Source organism: Pristiophorus japonicus, chromosome 13 (genome assembly GCF_044704955.1).
Source record: "Pristiophorus japonicus isolate sPriJap1 chromosome 13, sPriJap1.hap1, whole genome shotgun sequence".
NCBI lineage: Eukaryota > Metazoa > Chordata > Chondrichthyes > Pristiophoridae > Pristiophorus > Pristiophorus japonicus.
Window position 1 is genome coordinate 113,521,761 of NC_091989.1, and position 25,436 is coordinate 113,547,196.

Genomic DNA, 25,436 nt, shown 5'->3' on the forward strand with positions numbered 1-25,436 from the left:
AACTGACTGTTAAAGTGGAAGCAAGTCTTCCTCGATTTCGAGGGACTGCCTGTGATGATGATATCCACTAGGGGCCCCATATGTGTGCGGGAAACCTGGGCACGGACCCCATCGGCCGTGCATTAATCCGTCCCTGTTCCTAGCTCAGGAAACAGTCTGCATTCTGCCTCCTCATTTTTTGGATTGCCAGTAGGAGCCATCCTTCAGCATTGTTCACAGTACCCCAGAGCCTTCTGGAGACCTGATTCACTCAAAGTCCAGTTGAGCCAGTCTTGCCTTAGGCCCGTGCTGTGGCATCACACAGCCTGAATGATTGGTACAATACCGAAAATGTTTTGCCAGACATTCCTCATCAAACCAGAGGCGGACTGCAATGGGCAAACTAGAGACCAAAATCTTGGTGGGGTGGCTGTCTTTGAAATATATACACAAGACAAAGTGCTTTGCACAATAAATTATAGATGATCACAAAAAAATATACGTCACCCTTTTCTGAAAACAAACATCTTTGCGTGTCTTTTTTATTCGTTTTAAATTTGGATATAACAAAATGGTGCTTTTGAGAGGTAAGGAACAATTTATATAGGAGTGTTGGTGTGTGATGCAGCACCCACACAACCTATGAATGTCTACCTGGATCACCTTGAAGGATGATATCATTAGCAATTTCAGAGAGATTGGCATCGAAAGCATCAGACTCATTTAAACTGGTGCACATCAGTCTTGGGAAATACCTGCATCCGAGCTGCAACAATGGGGGGGGGGGGGAAATGCAACTGGAAAAAAAATGTTGCTTCCTGTATGACACTTCCTGCTTTTTTTTTTAAATATAGAGAGAGACAGAACTCCGGGTTTGCAGCTGCTGCTCATGCGCGCACCTGGGATTGGAGCGGCTAACGGGAGCAGGCGGGCAGTGAGGCGAGGGATGGCCGAGCAGAAGGGCGCAAGAGGCCGCCAGGGTTAGACATCCCAAAACCGCTCCCCCTCAGAGTGACAGTAACGGCACCGGGTGACATGGCTGGAGCAGGGGCGCTTGACTGAGAGCCGGGCGGCGGCGGCATCAATCCCCCCCGCTCCCGGAGCAAGGGCGGCTTGTTGGCGGATCCACCCGACTGAAGCCCGCGGCCTCGGCCCCCTATCCCGCCCCCTTTGCCCTTTATGCTGCTGGCGATGGGAGGCAAGCAGAGCACGGCGGCCCGCTCGAGGACCGCTTTCCCGGGCGTGTCGACGGACGACAGCGCGGTCCACGCCGGCCACTACAGCCACTACCGGACCGGCGTCAACGCCATGGGGCTGAGAACTCGCTCGGTGAGCAGCGTGGCCGGCATGGAGCCGGCTCATCCCTTCGGCCTGTACGGCGGGCGGGCGGCGGCAGCAGCAGGAGGAGGAGGAGGAGGAGGCGGCGGCGGCGGGAGCAGCAGGCTGGGTGATGGAGCCGAGCAAGGCGGCGGGACCGGAGGTGGAGGAGGCAGCGGTCCTCCCGGCGGTGGGCCCGACTCCGCTGGCAACGGTTACCAGGAGACGGGCGGCGGAGGGCCGGGCACTCGGGAGCTGCAGCTGTACCTAGGGTCGCGGGCGGCGTCGCTCTCCGACTCCCTGCCGCTCCACTTAGCGCCGCGCTGGTTCAGCGCACACAGCGGTGAGTAAAGCTGCCAGTATTCCCCTTCAGCGCTGCTCCTGGCACCGGCCAACAGCAGTCGTCTCATTGCCAATTAATACCCTGATTGCAATTACATATGACTAATTCCTTGCTTCAGTTAATAAGCATTGGTGCAATTAATAAATAGCATCGTGTTGCTGTAGGTAACGCTGCTCTCAGTTAGTAATTTAGTCATTCCATCAGTTAATTGACATTTCTCATGGTAATTGTTTCCTAAAATGGAAATAAAATGCTCTTACAACGGAGTAATAATTGTTAGTATCAGTTGATAAAGTCACCACTGTTGGCATCAATTAATTCCATCTATTGTAATGTTAGCAATCATTACTGACATGTAACTATTTTTGACAGTTAATTTATGGTCGCACCAGTTAATATATTAATTGTACCAGTTATCATAAATGCCATAAATATTTCAAGACCTAGTTAAGATAACCAGCAATTGCAATCATGCTGTTATTTTGCTGGATAGTACTGGCACTAGTAAATACACAAAATAGTAATTTTTTAATGTTGGCACTAGTTTATAGACTTGTAGACATTTCAGGACAGAAGGAAGCTAACATGGCTGTCCCAGTGCTAACTCCTCATTGGGTAATATTACAGTGCATCATTAATAACTAGTGCTTTGATCATCACCATTCTAAACTGGGCTATCTACGTTGCTCTTGATCACTATTACTATTGTTACAATCAATACTTACTTAAGAACAAGCCCAGTTTAAAATAGCCAATTCTCTTAAACTTTGACCAGTAAGAATTTTTGATTTTCCTCTACTCCAATTTAATTTCTATTGCTCATTAAAGCCACAGTACCTTTTTATAATTACATTTGAATTATTGTTTACCATATAGTAGGTAGTAACAATGGCTACTTCTGTCCCTCCTCCCATCAGCAATTCTTTGAGTAGAATGCTAAGAGCTCCTGACCTCTTTTCCCCCTAGGTTTTTACTGCTTGTAGAACCAGAACCTGGGAACGTTCAGCGTTCTGGGTGATTAAACTGCATAGTTGGTATCTTGAGGTCCACAGGAAAAACTTTAAGTACCTTTTCTAAAAGTGGATATCTGTAGGGATGGTGGTACATTGCAGTTTCAAACACTCCAAAAATCGATTGGATTAATATTAAAAATAGCACACATCTGTACATAAGGAAAAGTATTTTTCCCCTCCATGTTCAATGGCCCCATTGTTGTGTTCCAACAAGTAGGCTGAAGAATAAATCCTTCACCAGTAAAATGGTAATTCTGTTTGACCTTGGGGACAATACATTCTGTTATGTAAACATTGCTGTATGTCATGTGATGCTGCAGTATGACATCCTGCTTAATTGGAACCATATTTCAACATGTGTCAGTGAAATGCAGATTGATTTCAAATTCTCCACATCTACCAGCAACTTGTATTTCTATAGCACTCAATGTGCATGAAGAGGTGTTGGTGCTTTATATCAAGGTGTGTGTGTGTGTGTGTGTGTGTGTGTGGGTTGGGTGGGGGGGGTGGGTGGTGTGTGTGAGAGAGAATTAAATCAAAGATGCTTAGCATGGTGAGGATGAAGGCTCAATCAAAACAATTTGAAAGCAGGAAGATAGGTGGCAAGGTGGAAAGAAGTAGGCAGGAAGTTACAGAGGACCAGAGTGGATGAGTTGTCACCAGTAATGGTGGGGAAGTAAGAGTAGACCCAAGTTTTGAGGAGCTAAGGACAAATGGAGGAGAGCACTAAGATAGGTTGAGGAAAGCCATCGAGATATGTGAAATGTTAACTTCCTGGAGGAAAGAATGCCAGTGAAACTTTGGAGAGCCTGGAGTAATGTTGGTGTGGGACTTTGTTGTGATGAGGACGTATGCTCGGTATTGGATGAGTGGCAACTTGTGGAAAGTTGAGATGGGGAGGCCGATTAGGAGAGTGTTAGTAAAATCAAGCCTTGAGGTGATGAAGGCTTGGACTAGGGTTTTGTTGGCAGTGTAGGAGAATTCAGGACAGAGCTGGACAATGTTAGACATGGGAGAAAATGGTGTTGGTAACAGAGTGAATGTGGGGGATGGAGCTGTGCTCGGGTCCAGCAGTATGCCATGGTTCTGCACCTCCTGTCTAAGTCTGAGGTGGAATGTAGGGAGGCCGATGGAGTCAAGACCAGACGCGCACACGTGCTGGAGGTATCCAAAAAGGATGGTTTTATTCCAACAGTAAGCTGGAGAAAATTTTGGCTTTGATATTGGAAAAGCGATTAGACAGCATTTCAGAGGTTTTTGGATCAGTGCAATATTTCATAGTTTTGCCCTGTGGGAAGGAAATTGAAAAGTGATCTCACTCTTTCTAGAGTAATTGTTAGACAGTACTTCATTTTTTTTTTGGCAGTGCTATTGACGTAGACCGGGAAATAATCCTGAAAGTAAAGGCAGCATTTTGTTTGAGTTATTGCCTTAATATAAAGCAACATTTTCTTAATTGAGTTGTATGTGTTAACAAGTAAAGCTTGTGACAGTTTTGCATAATCTGGTCATCCACTGTCAAGCAGACTAACTTGAGTTTAGCCTTCAGAGTTGAGATCTGCTTGTTGTGAATAACCAGGCAGTAGTTCATTTAGAGCCTGCTCTAGTGGTGCACATGGAATGATGGGGCACTGCTTTGTAACATTGTATTGTCACATGGTCAGCTATGTTCCTGCTGGGCCCTAGGGGGAGGTGGACACTAGCTGCTTCCTCAGTCCAAGGGAGGCTAAACTGAAATGTTAAATCAACAAGCTACTGATGCATCCTTTTGACCATTTTAAATGTTGAAATGGCCTTGGAGCAGGCTGAGATCTGCTCCCTCAATCAAAGAATAGTGTGTGGCATGGGGACTGAAAGAGAGCAAGTAGCACAAATAGTGCACAGGAAAATAGAATTCATGTAGAGTTGTGAAGGCTAGTGTGCAGTTAATTGATTTGCTATCCTGCTATTGCAGCTTCAAGGGAGTTAATAGTTGGAATCTAGCTATTGACTTCATGGTTCCGTGTCAAATGTGATGGTTAGTTCAAGGTGCTGGACACTGAACCATTTGTTAAGGGAGAATAAGGTTTAATGGAAGACAGACTTGCTGCTTTATTTGTTATGACAAGAGTTTGCCTCTTCTGGCTCTCTGTGAGCTAAGTGCACTTCATTTGGAGAAAGATCTAATAAATGGGAGAAATGTAGTTGTTACTGCAACAGTATTAAAGCAGCATTAACATTCCTGCAACCAGAATGGAATATTGGATGTGCTCAATATTTTGTATTTTCTTTTACCAATAAAGTTTGAGAGAATTATTGAGTCCTGTTTTTAATTTGTTGGAGGATTTTAGAGCTGTAAATTATTGGAGCGGATACTAACAGGACAATTAAATAAAGACACTGAGAACCCAGGAAAGAACCAGGCTGCAGTGGAAACTCTTTGGGGTAATAATTACATGTAGGTAGACAAGTCCCCTGGTCCTGATGAAATGCATCCCAGGGTATTAAAAGAGATGGCGGAAGTTATAGCAGATGCATTCGTTATAATCTACCAAAATTCTCTGGACACGAGGGAGGTACCAGCGGATTGGAAAGCAGCTAATGTAACGCCTCTTTTAAAAAGGGGGGCAGGCAAAAGGCAGGTAACTATAGGCCGGTTAGTTTAACATCTGTAGTGGGGAAAATGCTTGAAACTATCATTAAGGAAGAAATAGCGAGACATCTAGATAGGAATAGTGCAATCAAGCAGACGCAGCATGGATTCATGAAAGGGAAATCATGCTTAACTAACTTACTGAAATTCTTTGAGGATATAACGAGCATGGTGGATAGAGGTGTACTGATGGATGTGGTGTATTTAGATTTCCAAAAGGCATTCGATAAGGTGTCACACAAAAGGTTACTGCAGAAGATAAAGGTACGCGGAGTCAGTGGAAATGTATTAGCATGGATAGAGAATTGGCTGGCGAACAGAAAGCAGAGAGTCGGGATAAATGGGTCCTTTTCCGGTTGGAAATCAGTGGTTAGTGGTGTGCCACAGGGATCAGTGCTGGGACCACAACTGTTTACAATATACATAGATGACCTAGAGGAGGGGACAGAGTGTAGTGCAACAAAATTTACAGATGACACTAAGATTAGTGGGAAAGCAGGTTGGTGTAGAGGACTCAGAGAGGCTGCAAGGAGATTTGGATAGGTTAAGCGAATGGGCTAATGTTTGGCAGATGGAATACAATGTCGGAAAGTGTGAGGTCATCCACCTTGGGGGAAAAAAAAAACAGTAAAAGGGAATATTATTTGAATGGGGAGAAATTACAACATGCTGTGGTGCAGAGGGACCTGGGGGTCCTTGTGCATGAAACTCTTTTAGAGTCTACCTGCAAAAACATAAAACATTAAATCGTGCCACCCGACCTGGGTGACACACCAGACATTTACAAGGCCCTTTTTTTCCTTTTTTTGTTTTTTTTTGGAGTTTTTCTTTTTTTTTTTGGGCACTAAAATCACAATTTTCCAGTGCCCCCTATAAAAGGGAAGGGGACACTAAAAGCACCGGCATGTAAAACAAATTAAACTTTAAAACGTAAAATCAAATTAAAATTTGGTTGCCGGGCGTGATGATGCACTCCAGTCCCTCCGGTGCCCACCTCTCGCGGAAGGCCGCGAGCGTACCGGTGGACACCGCGTGCTCCATCTCCAAGGACACCCTGGACCGGATGTAAGAGCGGAAGAGAGGCAGGCAGTCAGGTTGAACGACCCCCTCGACCGCCCGCTGCCTGGACCGGCTGATGGCACCCTTGGCCGTGCCCAGGAGCAGTCCTACGAGGAGGCCTTCGGACCTACCCGCTCCCCTCCGCACAGGGTGCCCAAAGATCAGGAGAGTGGGACTGAAGTGCAGCCAGAATTTCAGGAGCAGCCCCTTCAAATAATAAAACGGGGGCTGCAACCTTGTACATTCCATAAAAACATGGAACACGGACTCTTCCAGACCGCAGAAATTGCAGGCGGCCAGGGAGTCCGTGAACCGGCTTAAAAATTTGTTGCACGGCACTGCTCCGTGCACCACCCTCCAGGCCAAGTCCCCGATGAATAGTGGGAGGACCCCTGCGTAGAGTGCCCTCCATCGGGGACCCCCGCCTCCTCCGGACGGCAAGATGGTACGCCATGGCGTGTCCGGACGGCCGGCGAGGAAGGCAAAGTTGAGAGTGTGCAGGAGCAGCCCGTACAGGAAACCCCTCCGCGCGGAACTGAAAGGCACGGAGGGGATTTCCCCGAGGCGGCTCAAGTTGTGAGGCGCCGGCCCCCGAGGGAGGTTCCGGGGTTTGGCGCCGATGAGGAATTCCGTCCGGACGGGGGTCAGTTCGGACGGGATCTCCCCACGTGCTTGAGCCTCCTCGATGCACCTAACGGAGTCAGGGCCCAGAGCTGTTTTTAGCGACTCGATGGCATCGGCCGCATGGCGGACGTTGGCAGAATTTAGGCGCCGCGCCAGCGTGTCTGGCGCCATCCAGCCCGCTCCTCCGCCATCGAGCAGGTCCCTGACCCTGGTCACCTCACCAGCCACAGCCCTCTCTTCCGACCGCCACATGAAACCTCGGTCGTGGAGGTACGGATTCCCGAGCAGCGGCTCCTGCAGGACGGCCGCCACTCCATCCGGCGGAGAGCTGCGCTTGGTGGAGACTTTGTTCCAGACCCTGATGAGTTCCCTGTAAAAGACAGGCAGCTCCCGGAGGGCGGTCCTGGCACCCCCCAAGTTCACAAACAGGAGCTGCGTGTCATAATTGAGGTCGCGCTGCTGGCGGAAGAAATACCTCGCCAGAGCACACCACCTAGGAGGGGGCTCGACGTAAAGGTATCTCTGCAGTGTCTGAAGACAGAAAGTCGCGAGCTGGGCGCTGACGCACACCAACGACTGACCGCCCTCCTCAAGCGGGAGACTCAAGACCGCAGCAGAGACCCAGTGCTTCCTGTTGTTCCAGAAGAAGTCCACCAGCTTCTTCTGTATCTTGGCGACAAACGCAGGGGGAGGGGTCAAAGTGACCAGCCGGTACCACAACATTGCGGCCACCAGCTGGTTTATGACTAGCGCTCGACCCCTGTAGGACAGCACTCTGAGCAGTCCTGTCCAGCGCCCTAGGCGAGCGGCGACCTTGGCCTCCAGCTCCTGCCAGTTCGCCGGCCAGGCTCCCTCGTCGGGGCTAAGGTAGACTCCAAGATAGAGGAGATGGGTCGTGCTCCAGGCAAAAGGCCTGAGCTCCTCCGGCAGGGAGTCCACCCGCCACTGACCCACCAGGAGTCCGGAACATTTCTCCCAGTTGATCCTGGCGGAGGACGCGGCCGAGTAAATCTCCTGGCACTCACGCATCCTCCGCAGGTCAGCGGGATCCTCTACCGCGAGGAGCAAGTCATCGGCGTAAGCTGAGAGGACGACCTCCACGCCCGGCCCTTGCAGAGCCAGTCCCGTCAACCTCGTCCGCTCCTTGTGCATGAAACTCTTTTTGGATTTTTTTTTTTGAAATTCGTAGCCAATCGTTCCAATTCTTTGTCAAATCACAAACGCCAGAGGTCACCTTGGGCCCATTCAAGGATCACTCTGCGCCAATGCTCTTAGCCAAAAGGCCTAGAGCCACTGCACCGTTCCTGGAAGTACTGCAATACCAGGTTCGTGCCATGGAGGTGGATGAGTCAGGTCCCCCACACACCTCCGTGGAGGTGGATGGGTCAAGCCACCCCACCCACCTCCCAAAAGGTTAGTTTGCAGGTGCAGCAGGTAATCAGGAAGGCGAATGGAATGTTGGCCTTCATTGCGAGAGGGATGGAGTACAAAAGCAGGGAGGTCTTGCTGCAACTGTATAAGGTATTGGTAAGGCCGCACCTGGAGTACTGCGTGCAGTTTTGGTCACCTTACTTAAGGAAGGATATACTAGCTTTGGAAGGGGTACAGAGACGATTCACTAGGCTGATTCCAGAAATGAGGTGGTTACCTTATGATGATAGATTGAGTAGACTGGGTCTTTACTTGTTGGAGTTCAGAAGGATGAGGGGTGATCTTATAGAAACATTTAAAATCATGAAAGGGATAGACAAGATAGAGGCAGAGAGGTTGTTTCCACTGGTAGGGGAGTCTAGAACTAGGGGGCACAGCCTCAAAATACGGAGGAGCCAATTTAAAACCGAGTTAAGAATGAATTTCTTCTCCCAGAGGGTTGTGAATCTGGAATTCTCTGCCCAAGGAAGCAGTTGAGGCTAGCTCATTGAATGTTTTCAAGTCAAAGATAGATAGATTTTTAACCAATAAGGGAATTAAGGGTTACGGGGAGAGGGCAGGTAAATGGAGCTGAGTCCACGACCAGATCAGCCATGATCTTATTGAATGGCGGAGCAGGCTCGAGGGGCTAGATGGCCTACTCCTGTTCCTAATTCTTATGTTCTTGTGTAACTTGAGTTGCAAAATGGGACTTGCCTATAGCAAAGTTCCATTTTAATGAAAAAATAACTGCCCTGATTGACTTGCCAAATTAATGAACATAATGATGTAAAAAATCAAATTGCTATCAGCTGATATATGATCAACTGAGCAATGTATTGTTTGGATTATAAGGAACAGTGAAAACATGTGTCTTTGGCCAAACCGAGTCTTCAGCCATATAACACTCTGCAGAATGACTGAACTCTTATTTCAGGCTTCAAGTTAAACCAATAACTGCCACCTCTTGGCTTTGATGACTCCACGTTTACACCGCCATCATCTATTGATATTCATGAACTTGCTATCTCCTGTGACCTCAAATGGAACTTTCACATCTCCTTTACTAAAGCTGTGTTCAAGAAGCTCACTTTCCTCTTTGATGCCAACCCATTCTCTTTTCCCCTCAATAACTTAACTCTAGATACAGCCCACAGTCAGCCGAAAGCCTGAGCAGGGCCTGAACTGGGAAGGCTATTCCAACATCTTTCGTATTTCTGGGCAGCATACAGTGAAAAGCTTGACATCTGATGGGCAATCCCCCTCCTGCACACTCCTACTCTCCTCATGCACTCCCTCTCTCCCTCCCTCCCTCCAACACTGCAATGTTCCTCTGAACTTTTTTTTCTTCTTCAGCTGCAAATATACTGTTCTACACATTCCTCCTTCCCCCTGTGCTGACATTCTTTTTGAACCAATTCTTTTGCAGGACCTCAGAACTGTAGAATTTATTATCTTCCTCACTTGTCCTTTCCTTCTGCAAGCGTTCAGCTTGTGAAAGCTAAGCTTAATGTAGCTTTGTCCCTTTTTATGTCTCTGTAAACAGCCTTGAGATGCTATTTTAAAGGTGATTTATATAACTGTGAATTAATTAATACTTCCTGATTTACTTTGACCTCCGATGCTCTTAGTCTATGAGTCTTAGCTTTTCATTTAGGTTTACAAACTTCTTGGAAATACCCCTCGATTGCAGGAAATGGATAGTCTGAAGGTTAGAACTGTTCTTGAGGCAAATGTGCAGTCGGTTTCAGTCCACAACTTAATAATACAAAAATAAAGGTTGTTCTGTGGGCTAGAGTATTTTCGAATTGCTCCTTGAATTAGTTCAAGGTTGCAGCAATTTCAAGTGGAATAAAGATTATTGGACCTGGAGTGACCTTGATACTTTTTTCATTGCACCAAACTGTTAATATTTGTACTTAAGACATTTCATGATATTTTGTCATGGAAAATGAACAGCTCACTGTAAAAGAGACCCATCATCATTGCACTGTGGTCAGACCAATAATGGTTACACATGACCATTACACGACTCACAAATGATGGAAGTAATAATATTAAGCATAAAATTTAATGAAAAGGTGTACAGAAAGAACCTTTTTTGAGTTTTTAACAGCTTAAAATGTTTGAAATGGTAGAACAAACCTTGGGGAGCAGTGCTGAACAACTAGCTACTAATGTAAATTTATAACTGCACAGATGGCGGAACCTGAATTTATTTGCATCTGACATCCTCTTCTCTTAAATCTTTACACACTTGATCCTTCCAACTGGCTTTTTGTGGAACACTGATAGTCAGCCAGTCTCATTAATATGGAGATATTTGTCACACCTCATTGTTGGCCACAAGTTTCCATGTCCTTTTTACCTTCAACTGAGATGGCAGTCAAATGTTGTTGAGTTTTGATTGTAACAGAAGTGGTACCAAATATTTATTTCAGATAATTAAAAAAAAATTCAGGTTGCACTAATTGTGCTTTAACTCTCCCATGTCATTATGTAAAGGGATGTCACTTGCCAACTTAAAAAATCTCTCTAAATGGGGACTAAAATTAGAAATTATAGGTTGGTGCAGTTGCTATAATCCTGCGTTTCAGTAACTTGTCATAGTTTTCAACTTCCAACTCTGATTTTTTTTTTCTTCTTTCCTGAAGTTTACACAAATGTAAGTTTATTTTTATCATTGTTGGCATGAAGCTTTGCTGATAACGCACCAATTCCCAGCTTTAATTCCTTCCTGACCTGATTTTTTAAAAGAGTTGTTATATTGGCAGTGCCAATGAGTCATGCAAATAGAAATTTAGGCGCTAGCACTGAAAAAAGTTATTGAAGTGCACTGTTTCTAGGGCATTGACTGAAGTCCTCCTGGATTATTGTATACAGTTTTGGTCTCCTTACCTAAGGAAGGATATACTTTCCATAGAGAGAGTGCAATGCAGTTTCACCAGATGGATTCCTGGCGGGGGCCGGGGGGGGGGGTGGAAATTGTTCTATGAGGAGAGATTGAGTAGACTAGGGCTATATTCTCTAGAGTTTAGAAGAATGAGGTGATCTCATTGAAACATACAAAATTCTTACAGGACTTGACAGGGTAGATGCAGGGAGGATGTTTCCTTAGCCTCGGGACTCTAGAACCAGGAGTCACAGTCTCAGAATAAGGGATCAGCCATTTAGGATTGCAATGAGGAGAAATTTCTTCATCTGAGGGTGGTGAATCTTTGAAATTCTCTACCCGGAGGGCTGTGGAGGCTCAGTCTTTGAGTATATTCAAGACCGAGATCGATAGGTTTTTGAATATCAAGGGATATTGGGATAGTACAGGAAAGTGGAGTTGAAGTAGAAGATCAGCTATGATATTGAATGGCAGAGCAGGCTCGAGGGGCCAAATGACCTACTCCAGTTCCTATTTCTTATGTTCTAGTGTTCTCCTGGGGCTTAACTGAATCCCAGTCCCCTCTTCTGAATAAACTGCAGAATAATGAAACTTCAAATCTTTGGGTTTAAAGCATTCACATTCACTGCATTCATATTTGCTATTCTAACATATGTATGGTATCTACGACTCCTGTAAATTGATAGTTTGGTAACAAAAGCAGTGATAGAGCATTTAAGACAACAGATTTTAAAATTAAGTTATCCCCTCTTTCCCCAAGGGTATCGACTCCGACCAGGATACAGTGCCTGCCACACACTAGTGTACCCCAATGGTGTTTCTGCTGTTTTTCTGTGGTGGTCTTACGGCAGACCAGTGGGAGAACTGCTGCTGAAATCCGTCCCCTGAGAAGGAGAGCGTGGTTGCCAACTCTATCATGATTTTGCCGGGTGCCCTTTTCTGTTTTTCAGAGTGGGAACGTTGCTGATTTTAATTTTGGTTCCAAGGTGGTTCACAGCATTATCAGATAAACTGATACTGAGCCACATAAGGCAATGATAGAGCCGAATAAAGGTAGGTTTTAAGGAGAGAGAGGTGGAGAGGTGGAGAGGTGGAGAGGTGGAGAGGTGGAGAGGTGGAGAGGTGGAGAGGTGGAGAGGTGGAGAGGTGGAGGAATTCCAGATCTTGGAGCCGAGACAGCTGAAAACCCGGCCACCAATGGGGGGGGGCAAAGGGAATGGGGTTGCACAAGAGGCCAAAATTGGAGGAATGTAGAATTCTCAGAGGATTGTAGGGCTGAAAGAGATTATAGAGATTGGGTGGGGCAAGGCCATGGAGGGATGCAGATGACTTAAATCATGAAAGCAAAGCACTGTCATAAGCTTTGAGATGAAATCACTATTGCAATCCTTCCCATTTATCATTTATTCTGTGGAATGATCTGTAGTGCATTGCCTGAGTTGGAATTCAGTATATTTGAAATTGTCCAGGAATCCCATATTCTGGTGCTCTATAGCACATGGTGTTCTGGATGTTAACTTTGGTGGGTCCTTTGTTACCTTGCATTGAAAGAGTAATTAAATGGGTTCACACTGATTTCTGTAAACAAATTATTAACCCATCGAAGCTTTCTTCCGAGTTCTGCAGCAGGATCTGGGCATGCTGCTGGAGGACTGCTAATGTAGTACCCTTGTTTAAGAAGGGATAGGCCGAGTAATTACAGGCCTGTCAGCCTAACCTCAGTGGTGGGAAAATTATTGGAAAAAAGTCCTGAAAGACAGGATAAATCTGCATTTGGAAAGGCAAGGATTATTTAGGGACAGACAGCATGGATTTGTTAAGGGAAGATCGTGTTGGACTAACCTGATTGAATTTTTTGAGGAGGTAACCAAGAGGGTTGATGAGGGTAGTGTGTACGATGTAGTATATATGGACTTAAACAAGGTTTTTGATAAGGTCCCACATGGTAGACTGGTCATGAAGGTTAAAGCCCATGGGATACAGGGCAAAGTGGCAAGTTGGATCCAAAATTGGCTTGGAGGTAGGAAGCAAAGATTAATGATGTTTTTGTGACTGGAAGGATATTTCCAGTGGGGTTCCGCACGGCTCAGTACTGGGTCCCTTGCTTTTTGTGGTACATATCAACGATTTAGATTTGAATATAGGGAGTATGATTAAGAAGTATGCAGACGACACTAAAATTGGCTGTGTCGTTGATAATGAAGAGGAAAGTCATGGAGTGCAGGAGGATATCAATGTACTGGTCAGGTGGGCAGAACAGTGACAAATGGAATTTAATTCAGAAAAGTGTGAGGTGATGCACTTTGGGAAGGGTATTAAGCGGTAGGCCACTTAATAGTGTAGATGAACAAAGGGACTTTGGAGTGCTTGTCCACAGATCCCTGAAAGTAGCAGGCCAGGTGGATAAAGTGGTCAAGAAGGCATATGGACTGCTTGCCTTTATTGGCCAAAGCATAGAATATAAGAGCAGAGAGGTTATGCTTAAATTGTATAAAACTTTGGTTAGGCTACAGTTGGAGTATTACATGCAGTTCTCGTCGCCGTATTATAGGAAGGACATGATTGCACTAGAGAGGGTGCAGAAGAGATTTACTAGGATGCTGCCTAGAATGGAGAATCTTAGTTATGAGGACAGATTGGATAGGCTGGGTTTGTTCTCATTGGACACAGGAGGTTGAGGGGAGACTTCATTGAGGTGTACAAAATTTTGAGGGGCTGGACATAGTGGATAGGAAGGGTCTATTTCCCTTGGTGGAGGAGTCTATTACGAGGGGGCATAGTTTTAAGGTGGTTGGTGGAAGGTTTAGAGGGGATTTGGGGGGGCTTCTTTATGCAGAGGGTTGTGGGGATCTGGAACTCGCTGCCTGGAAGAGTGGTGGATGCAGAAACCCTCACCACTTTTAAGAGCTAGTTGGATGGGCATTCATAGTGCAGTAGCCTGCAGGGTTATGGACCTAGAGCTGGTAATTGGGATTAGACTGGATGACCTTTTTGTTGAACGGTGCATATATAATGGTAAGTACTGCAGGGAATAGAATACGGCCAGGGTGAGCTCCTGGACTAGTTTCGATCGCCCGAATGGGTCGGAGAGGAATTTTCCCAGATTTTTTTCTCCCTAAATTGGCCTGAGTTTTTAACTTGGTTTTTGCCTCTCCCAGATCACATGGCTTCGGTTGGGGGGGAATGGAGTGTAGATAGTTCAGTATAAGGGGTGTCGCAGTTGTGTGAGGCGGACTGGTTGGGCTGGGTGCTCTTTGCCTTTCCATCATGGTTCATAGGTTTATATGTAACCTTTTAGGGTGCTGACCGAGGGCCGTGCGGCTCTTTATTGGCCGGCGTGGACACGATGGGCTGAAATGGCCTCCTTCTGCACTGTTAGTTTCTATGTTTCTATGCTCCTGATCATGCTGATTCCTTTCTCTTGCATTGCCTGCTATAAATTCTTTATAAAGCTAAAAGACGTTGTTTATTTTGATCTTGCCTTGTGTATCAATATTATTCGTGCATTGGATTTGGAAAGAAATATTGCCCTAATTTGACAGTTATCTCTATTCCTTAAAAACAAGAATATACTTCACTGTTTAAAAACATCCTAAAACATGCACCATTGCACGTTAAGGACATGTATTTGAACAAAAATTACACAAAGATGTGTGTACTTTATGCAGCTGAGCTAGAAGATTCCGTGGAACAAACCAAGAAAAATGAACGTGCAGCTCAAGATCCCAAATTGAAATGCTACGATAAGGCACATACGGGTGATTAGTAGCACTCTGAGACTGTTGCTTTGGATGGTTAGGTGTATCAAATCTTGCAGTGTAATTGCTTCTACTGTGAGTTGTTTTTGCGTAGGAAGATGTTGCTGATATTTGACATTTTGTTATTGGGAATTAAGATCAAGAATAGCAGTAGAAGAATTGTCTTTCACGGAGTATGACATTACAAGCCCTTTGACCTCTTTAATGCAAGGAAAATGAGCAATGACACTGGTTACCTTGTCAATTACACAATAATCTACTGATAATTCAGTCATTTTTAAATTAAAAATAAAAATAATTTAGCAACTATTCAAATGGCACTAGCCCTTAAGCACTGAATTATCCATATTTTAAATTAAGCAACTGTAGATTAATGGGAGAGGACTGTACATATGTGAATATCTCGGCTGTTCATTTCGTAACAATTAAGCAGAATAGTTTTTGGCAACAGTGAACTAATGTTTCATTACATAACATTACTAATTAATCTTCAAAGTGCACTGGTTGGGCAGTATGGAGCTAACTACTGCTTCTACGTCTTGACCAGAATATAACTCAATGCTGTAGAGCAATGAAGTTAAGACTTTGATGGTCTGAACTGTTGCAGTCACTGGTTCATGCTAATGAATTTCCCTTGTACATAGCACAATATCTAGTTGTTGGACGATGGAACAATATTGAACTTTATAGTGCACCCTGAAAATGGCGATTCAGTGAAGTGACCCTTGACTAATATGTTTGTAAAACAAATGACCTTTTATTTTGCAATTGTACAGAAGTCATGAAAGCTCAACTGTGTAAGCTGTTAAATTAAGTTCGGAGTATTTTAGAGGAATATAATTCTTAGTTATTGAAAGGAGATAAATTACTATCCTGTGTATTTTCTCTCTCATTTCTGTTTTATATAAATGATCTTTGACATTTGTCATTTTAGTATTTGGATACTACTTGAATGATAAAGATCTGATTATTCCTTTGTGAAGTTGTTAAAGCTTTAAATGTAATTGTTGGATAATTCTCAATTAAATGTTTTTTGTTCAATACAGTTCCCAAAATTGATTTTTACTTGAACTCTTGTAGTTTAATAGCAGATGGGTTCTCTGAATTCAGTATCTTACTCCGGATTACAATAATGCACGTTTGAAGTTTGCTGTTCAAGTTTTCTGAGATAGCCGTTTGAGACATTGTTTAAAGTGCCATTTGTTGTGGTCCCATCTGTATATTTAATTTGCTGAACAAATTACACTAATTATTGTAGGTGGCTGGGTTGTTAATTTATTATCTCAACATTAAATGGAAAGGGGTGCTGATTTTAAAATTTATTTCAAGTTCACTTTATTCAACTTCAGGGGTTTATAGTTTCTCGGAAGCATTGCCAACAGAGAAAGCTTTTGTTGGATGTGATAAGAAACAAAGTTCCAAAAATTGTATTGCTGGCCAGTAATGGAACTGCCATGGAATGAGTGGAAACTATGTTTCTCACTAATTTGGGGAAATGGTTTATATAAAACACTTTCTTTGCAGTTTAAAGTTTTGCATTGATCGGTACAATCTCTGCCATGTTGGCTGCGCACCACTAGGTACTTGCATGTCAATTTGTGAAGCTGACTGAATAGGATGAGTGAGGTATGGTAGCACAGTGGTTATGTTACTGGACTAGTAATCAGGCTTGGACTAATCCAGAGACGACCAGTTGGAGAATTTAAATTCATAATTAAATAAATCTGGATTTAAAAAAAAGCTATTGCAGGTTGAGTGTTCGAAATCCGAAGTTTTGGAATGTTCTGGAATCCAGACACCGGGCTGGTTGGGGGGCTCATCTGGAATCTGAAAAATTTTCTGAAATCTGGACTTTTTAAAAAAAAACGATTACTGCTGTGAGTTGGACCTAGGAAGCGGGAAATCTGCCCCCCCCGCCGCCCAAAAAAAATCCAAAAAATAAAAATTCGCACAACTTTACCTACTAAATTACAGAAAAATAATTTAAATAAATAAAAACATTAACTTTTTTTGCAGGTCTTCAATGCGCCCCCGGCCCCCTTACCTTGGCCCAGGCATTTCCGGATTCGGGAAGTCGGAAAGGCGTTCCAAAATACCCGAAATCCGGAGCGGCCTCGGTCCTGAGCTTTCCAGATTTCGGATACTCTACCTGTATCAGCAAATGGTTCACTAATGTCCTTTTTTAGGGAAGGAAATCTGCCGTCCTTACCTGGTCTGGCTTGAATGTGACTCCAGATCCACAGCAATGTGGTTGACTCTTAACTGCACCCCTGAAATAGCCTAGCCAGCCACTCAGTTCAAAAAGGCGGCTCACCACCACCTTCTCGAGGACAATTTGGGATGGGCAATAAATGCTGGCCTTGTCAGTGACGTCCACATCATGTCAACAAATCTTTTAAAAAAAAAAGAGCTGGCAACAAAGCTATGGACCGCCTCTCAAATGATGATATAAATCGGACACTTGTTGATTTTATATGAATCTGGTCACCCACTGCATCACTAACACCAGAATAGTACATTATGGTGTCTGGACTACATTATTGGGTGTATATCATGTGCAATATATGTTGTATTCATATGATTGGCATAAATGCACAAAATAAACAGATTAAGAGGAATCAGAAAATCTGGTTGTCTGCCAGCCTTGCCACAGGTTGGGATCACATAGTGAGAACACAACAATGAGAATAACTGGTTATTGTTGTACCTGTGACTGCTTTAATTGGTACATTGTTTCTAACTTTGTTTGTTTGTTTAGTGCCGAGGAATAGATTGCAACAACTTTGCCTTGCAAAGAGTGGGAATTGTTTCTGTAACCTTATTCACAGCGGGGGGTGTTCGTTACTCATTGCGTTTAGTGTATTTTATAGCTGACCACAGAACATTACGTTGATGCTTGAAGCCCAAGGAAATCAGTTGAAATTATTCTGTGAGATCACTATCATTGTCAAGCCACATCTGAGGTAGTTTGACCATTATTCCAAAGGATGTGTTTATTTGCAACAGAAAAATGTTCTGATTTGGATCTCTTTGATCACATGATCTCATTGCTGATTGGATCCTTGGAGGATAAGACGCACCCAGCAGTTTCTCTGGAATGTGTAATTAGAACCACCATGCCTACGTAATCAGTGACTTTGCAAAGTGTAATTCGAGCCATTCTGACTGCCAACTCCAGACAGGAGAGCTCACTTTCTCAGGTTAAGACCTCCTGCCCCATCTCCTCCCAGTTCAAGTTTCTGACCACTTCCTCCCAGCCCAAGTTCCTGACAATGCCCCCCCTCCCTTTCTCTCTTTTTTTTTTCTTGTCCTTTCTTGAATGACCTAGCTCTAATTTTTATGATCACCTTGTTCTTAATTTCCCCCAGTAGAGGAATTAGTTTTTCTATTTCTACCCTATCAAATCACACCTCAATCTCCTATACTCTTGTTTCTGGAGGATTTGGGTTACTGAGCCCATCAGTGCGAGGGGTTAAGTTGTTGCCTTTAGAGGTATACTGTATACAATGACTTCAGCTATTGTCATTTCGGCACCAGTCTCTGTTATTGCTTAAAATGTAAATAATGTTTTATAAAGTGATCATAGCACATTGGAATTCTAGCCTGCTCTTAATTCCTCAAACAGTCCATTCCTAAGACCATAAGAAAAGCTAATGGAATACTGGGTTTTATAAAAGTTGGAATGTAATGATGAATCTGTATAGAGCCTTACTAAGACCACAGTTGGAGTACTGTGTGCAGCTTTGGGCTCCATATTATAGGATGGATGTTTAGGCAATAGTGAGAGCACAGTGCAGATTCACCAGGATACTGCCTGGTATGAAGCAATACAAATATAGAGAAAGAGTTGAATTTTATTTTGTTAATATAGAAGATTATGCGATGATTTTAGAGAGGTGTTTAAAATTATAAAAGGAAACAGTCGATAGCAACTGACTGTTTCCAGTGGTTTATAGGGCTTAGAATAAGGAGACTTGGATACAAGGTTAAATGGGAGAGATTTAGTCAGAGCACTAAAAAACCCTTTTCTTCACATTTAAGAATGGGCTATATAAAAGAATTGAGAGGTGAGGAGAATTTTTTTAATGCAGAGGGTTGTTAGGACACGAAATGCCCTAGCAGCTTTTGAAAGGAATGTGGATAAATTTTTGAAAGACAGTTAAAATGGTGTGGGGCAAGGGAATGGGACTAAACTTCAGAGCCCGCAGCATAAGTGCGATGAGCTGAATAGTCTCCTTCTGTGGTGTACATTTGTGATTTTATTACATGCTACTTAATTTTTCAGTGTGGCAAAACTGTTGATGGAATCCTTTTAAATTTAAAAGCTAAATTGAATTTCTGTCCAGCAGAGCAGGTATTTATTTTATAAATGTGGAAGATTGCAGTATGCACTTTAAAAGACCCAGAGGAGATTGCAGCTTTGGTGAGGTCTTACAGGCCACAAAGTACTTGTGATAACTGCACATGTTAATTTACATTTAAAGTTGTGGTGATCGAATCTTTTAGATACTGCACTGCCAGAAGCAATAGTAAATATATTTGTATGCCACTAATGGTTCAATGGGACCAATCCCTACTGTGATGCTAAGCCTTATAGAGCAGAAGGTCACAGGTTTAAACTTGGTCAAATTAACTGAATTTGGGTGAGGCATTAATTGGGCTTTAGTGCCCCTGGGCTAAGGAGCGGGTAAATTGGCCAATCCGACTGCTATCTGGCGAGACCTACAGTGAAGTATATGTGTACTCAGTCAGGTAAAGGCAGGCCTGGCTCTGAAGATGTTTTCTGCTTTTAAATAAACCTGCTGACACTCCCTGTTTAGGGTCACGCATGAAGGTTATCCATTTTGACAAGACACTGCAGGTCTGTCGGCCTCTTTGGAATAGTACCTTGGCAGGACTCAGCATATTCAAAGAAGTAGTGAAGAAACAAAATATTGTTTACAAGACTGAATTTAATGTGGAAAGACCACTTTTAAAACAGCGAAGCTGTTTGACAGCAGTTTGAATCATGGCAGCTTAAACAGGATAACCAGTAGAAAGGTATCCGATGCAGTTTGAGGCTTCAGATTTATTTCTGTGTTCCTAATTGTAAAAGTTTTGGGACAAGGTAAATACTGTAGTACTATTCCAAATTTCTGAAGTTTAATTTACATTTTGACCTCCCATCCCTCATTTAAATTTGAAGAATAATGAGTAAAATAATTGAGTAAATGGAAACCCATTTCTTTATGTCCTCGCTATGTAAATGTTAAGTAACTTCCCTGACTGTTCCATATTTTTATGCTGTTGTTTTCCATGTATTTTATTCTGAGAATCTGCTGCAGAAACATTCTTTTTTAGGGATCATTTTTAAACACAAAAGGTAAATCAGTTGTTCTCTTTCCCCCACCATCACTGAACGAAACCTGTATTTTCAGTCTAAGAATGCATGATTGGGAAACTGTTCCTTCATGGTAGGGTTTCTGTAATGGTACTTTCTGAAGATAGATGAGGTTGCTAAATCCACTTTATTGGATTTTCACCAAACCACTTAAATTGCTTTCTCTCATCTAATTGGAAGGCCTTTTTGAAATAGCATATTGCGAATAATAAGTATTTGATTGTGTAATTATAACACGCCTCCTCTGAACACCGACTTGTTATCTTTAAAGATTGCATTTTTCTTCTAACTTTCTGGGAGTACTCTGAATTACATGGGACTGAAGTTGAGACTGCTTTAATCTGTAAATGTTGAATTGTAACAATGACCCATCAGATTCTGCTCAAACTGGTTTCTGATGAAAATGTTTGTTCTGGGAACTGTTAGCACATTGCGCTGTGTGCATCCTAGGAACATTGCACGTCAAGCTTTTGCGCCGTCAGGTTTTAGAACACTTCTATCAAATGTTTATCAAAGTTGAATTGGCTTCTTTGACCTGCTGGGAAATCACCTGTGCTTCTCCATGAAGGCAGTGGAATATTTTTTAATATAAATTTCTGTTGCCAACCTCTAATTATCCTCTGCTAGTTGCAGTTCTAGGAGTCTGCTATGTTTGCAGATGGTATCATGAAAGGGATGATTTTTGCACACTGTCGGTCCTAAATTGGTTTCAAACCCAGGTGTGAATGATGGTCTGAGTCTCCTCTCCATTTCTGCTAGCTGTCAGACTCCTGCTTGGGCAGTTCAAGCTTTGTTCCCAGTGGGTGCAGGGCCAATGGACCAAACTGTGCACGGTTTAGCATTCCTCCCTGGCTGCGATATCCATGCTTGTGAAAGAAATATTTATTCTATCTGTTTCCAGAGTTGAAACAGAATATGTTAATCTGCTTCAGTACCTAGTCCTTACTATGATTTTCATTTCCATTTTAATGATAAATGTATTTTACTTATTATAAACTTTTTAAAGAAATGTAAATCGGCTGAAGTGAAATATCTGAAATGCTGTGCCCCTGATAATTAGATGTCAGTTGATTTCTCAGTATACGGGGCATTAATCAGACTTGGTGAACTTTCCTAACTCATATATTCAACGTTCTTGATTTGTGCTACTTATGTTTTCAAGTTCTGTTTCTTTTCCATTTTAAAATATGTCCCCTTGCTTTCCTTTGCATGCTGGTTTTTTTTTTCAACTCTAGTCCCCTTCTTCTCCTGAGGGTGTTGACTCCTTGATGGGGTATGGTTCCATGAGGCGGGGATGAGAGATTGCGCTGCTTCCGAGTACCTCACACATTATTCACATGTGAGCCTGGCCGAGTGGGGAACTTCCAGGTTGGGTAGCAGTCAGGAATGGGAAGCCTGGCAGACTTTCCCTCCTTGAACTCTGGTCAGTTACAGCACTCGTACTGACTCTAGTTAATATTGGCTGGGGTTGATAATATGCTAAATAATTAAGCCGCCTAATCGCGCGCTCTGTACCATCTGCAAATGTAGTAGACTCCTGGCATTGTACAGTATGACTAGAGATTGGCAACAACAATTTGTTAAATAAATATATATGTTTTAAAGTGCCTGCACACACTTTGTCAAACTTTATCCTTTATGAATTCCTATGTCCACATTTATAATGAGAACTGCTACAGTAATCTTGTCCCACTAATTGCAGCCTCCCTTTCACCACAGCGTGAGATGTTTACATGGCTAATTTCTATTATAAATGTCAACATGGGAATTTAAAATGGCACAGACCAGTTGGGCTGAATGACCTGTTTCTATGCTGTAAATTCTATGTAAAATGGAAATATAAAAATAAGGACAGACTGTATAACTTTAAAATGGGGACTAAATGACATTACCGCATTTGGTGCAATTATCTCCTCACCTTTAACTCCAGTTCACATGAAGATTACAGTTGTTATTGAATCGCCATGTGTTTACTACCTTGGGCGATCGACTATTCTTTGATAAAAGTCTGATAGATCCCTGATCTGTGTGGCTCTGCTGCTCAATATCTTACCCAGCAAAGCCATCCTGGGAGGACAATGTTTTTCTTTTTTTAATAAGTGATTGTTGGGTTGATTTTTTAAAAATTCTTGAAGTTCAATAGATCCATTATACTAAGGACGTGACTGACTTTGTATATCTGAGGAAAGAAATATGATCGGCATAAATGCTTTTATGTTTTCAAAAACTGGGATGTAGGTCTTTGTGAAACATGGAAGCATGTTTGTTTTGTTAACTTGAGTGATTTTGTTTATATAAATTAGGTCAGTTACAAAAGAATCCCTATACAGACTGACTAACTGTAAATGTTATCTCTTCGAAATTTATGAAAGTATATGCATGATGCAATTATACTAAATGCCCCGTTGACTGACAGGGTAAGGAGCAGGAGATAGGAATGCAGCAGCTTAGATAGATGCTTTGGGAGAGCCAGTGATATGTGGGCACAGTGGCAGATGTCCAGGTTAGCCCAGAGGGAAGTCCTGAGCTTGTCCGGGAGAGCTGAAAACCTGGAACAGTGTAAGAAAGGAGTTTAGTGAAAGAACTGTGACACATTGGGCAGGACAACGATTGTGGTCTATACTTGCTGATGATGTCAACTTCTTCCTTTTTTATTCAGCAGTTGTTCCCGTTCATTTTAAAATCGTTACCATCAATCTGTTAATACGGATTCTTTATCCCTCAATCTGTTTCAGCGAATACACTGACGCGAACACCTTGCCTTTTCTGTAAAGGACCTTTATTGACGATTCTCTGGCCGGGACTTGTCAAGACAAAGGGACACTCTCAATCAGAGCCTGTTTACCTTCCCCTGGACAAGCCCCTTTACAGCGCGAAAAGCACAGTGGTTATACATTTTCAAAACAGACACATTTGATTAGCACTTGGTCTATCCAATCCCTTTCTGCCTCCCCCCCCCCCCCCCCTGAGTACGTCCAATGGCAGGCAAGAAAGTCTCCCAATTAGGGCTGGTGTCAGGGTCAGGTTAGTTATAGCTTTGCTACACTGTCTTCCCTTATCAGTAAAGAACCCAATTAGTTTCCCTTCCTCCTTATCAGTAAAAGCCATTACTTTTCTCCTCCTATCTAGGATTGCTTGCTTTCTTTGTGCCGCCTTGCGTCTTTCTCATGACCCGTGTTTAACCTCAACCTCAACTCTTGGTAACCCCTTTTATTTCTGTCGATTCTGCAGTTGTCTGCATCTTGACATTTCTTTAGCTATTTTCCCATGATTCCCTATTTCCATCCCTCTGCCACATTTGCAATCCTTCTGTATCCATTCTCATTCCCCTCTTTTATCATTCCATGATAACCTGGTGACTATTCCAGGAGTATCGCATTCAGCCATTCGCACTCTCTTTCCTGATCCTCCTTGTTGTCTGTGAGTCTGCCTCGAGCCTATTCGCAAGGTCTTATCAATGTCTGTTTAGGTTCTCACATCGTATCCTGTCGGAATATTATTGAATTGATAACTTCTGGAGCCTTGGTACAAGGCCGAAGAGAGGCCTTTTACCTCCTTATGGGCCAGTGCAGGAACCAGCACTTTAACCCTTGTCCCACTGGTACCCCTAATGCCAAATTTTTCTCTTACATTTCCCCCCTTTTGGCCCTTGGTTATACGCCAAGCTGGCCATATTTCCCAATAACTATCTCCCTGTAGGCAAGTTCCAGATAGGTTCGTTCATCTGGGTGGCCATCTCCCAAGCTTCGGGACCTCCTGAAACCTTCCCACAGAGTTATATAAGGTAAGTCCTTCCTGTAGGACTGCTTAAATTTTCATCCCTTATGGCCTTAATCATAGTGCATGTCCTGACTTATCGTTTGGCCTGTTTAATTCGTGCACATGTTAATCCCATCATGACCATCAGAACCAGACCCTGTATTACTACAAGTACATGTGATAATATTCAAATTCACCCATGGATAAGAATAATAAGTCCAATGTCCCACAGCTTTGAGTACCAGGGCTGATCAGCCAGCATTGCGTTAGTGTCTCTCTGTAAGTTGTCTATTTCTTCCATCAGCCGGACATACTGTCGTCTTTGATTCTGGATTCCTTGCATCAAACGTAATTGTTCCTCATTTAGTTCCGGTATCTGTTTGCCTTGCGGTTCCCATACCGCCTCTTCATACCCTTCTCGGAGGGTATCCGTGATTGTTCCGTGGATGATTTCCGTTGTTTCGGGATATATGTGGTATCCATTTACATCTATTTTTCTCATGGGCCTGAAACACAAGTTAGGGTTGGTGATGACACAGGGGGTGACTCCTCCCCTGGTCTTAATCGTCGGGTTGGCTGCTCCTGTGCTCCATTCCCTTGTGGAGCAGCGATTGTTTCGGAATCGTGTTTGAGAGGAGTGATACTCAGCATACATCCGTTTGTTTGGTGGAATCTGCAATCATCATTCGTCATTCGTGGCGTACCTCGACATAAAACCACTTGGTTAATTTTATAGCAGTCAGTTATATCAATGCCTTTGGTACTATTGTTAATTTTAATCACCCGTCTGGCAGGCTGATGGTAACGTAACCGAGTTTGGTTTCTCACTTCACCAATATTATCGATCTGATATAAGGGATCTCCCTTTGTTACATCATACTGTGGTATGGACAACATAAATCCGATCATATTCACCCACCCAATAATACATCTGAATTTCGGCACCCATGCGTGACTATTCCTCCGTACCTCGCATGTGTTATTCATTTTCTTTAACTAGAGTCCAATTGTTAAGTATGCTGTTCTGAATCCAATCTGGTATGTCTCCATTCTGGAGTTGCTCCAAATTATGTTATACCTCACTTAATATCCAGGCCCCGTACCCGGAGCAAACTATCTCAGCCTGTAATCTATTGCCATAGGTGATGGTGCTATGGCTGCACACTGCACTATCCGTCTGGCCCTGTTTTTTAAAAAAAAGTCTCTTCCAGCTTATTTATCTTAGCTTTTTAACTCTTGAATTTGTTTTGTTTGAGTATCTATCTTTTA

General features: G+C 43.2%; 1 protein-coding gene across 2 annotated transcripts in view; it reads left to right on the top strand.

The window, feature by feature from the left end:
- Positions 1-846: 846 nt before the first annotated feature.
- The window catches only part of znrf1 (zinc and ring finger 1), a 260,933-nt gene continuing 236,343 nt past the window's right edge, over positions 847-25,436 (top strand). For both annotated transcript variants that reach the window (XM_070897898.1, XM_070897899.1), the window contains exon 1: positions 847-1,639. In XM_070897898.1, the coding sequence (XP_070753999.1) occupies positions 1,159-1,639 (481 nt within the window). In that variant the 5' untranslated portion in view covers positions 847-1,158. The remainder of the gene's footprint in view (positions 1,640-25,436) is intronic.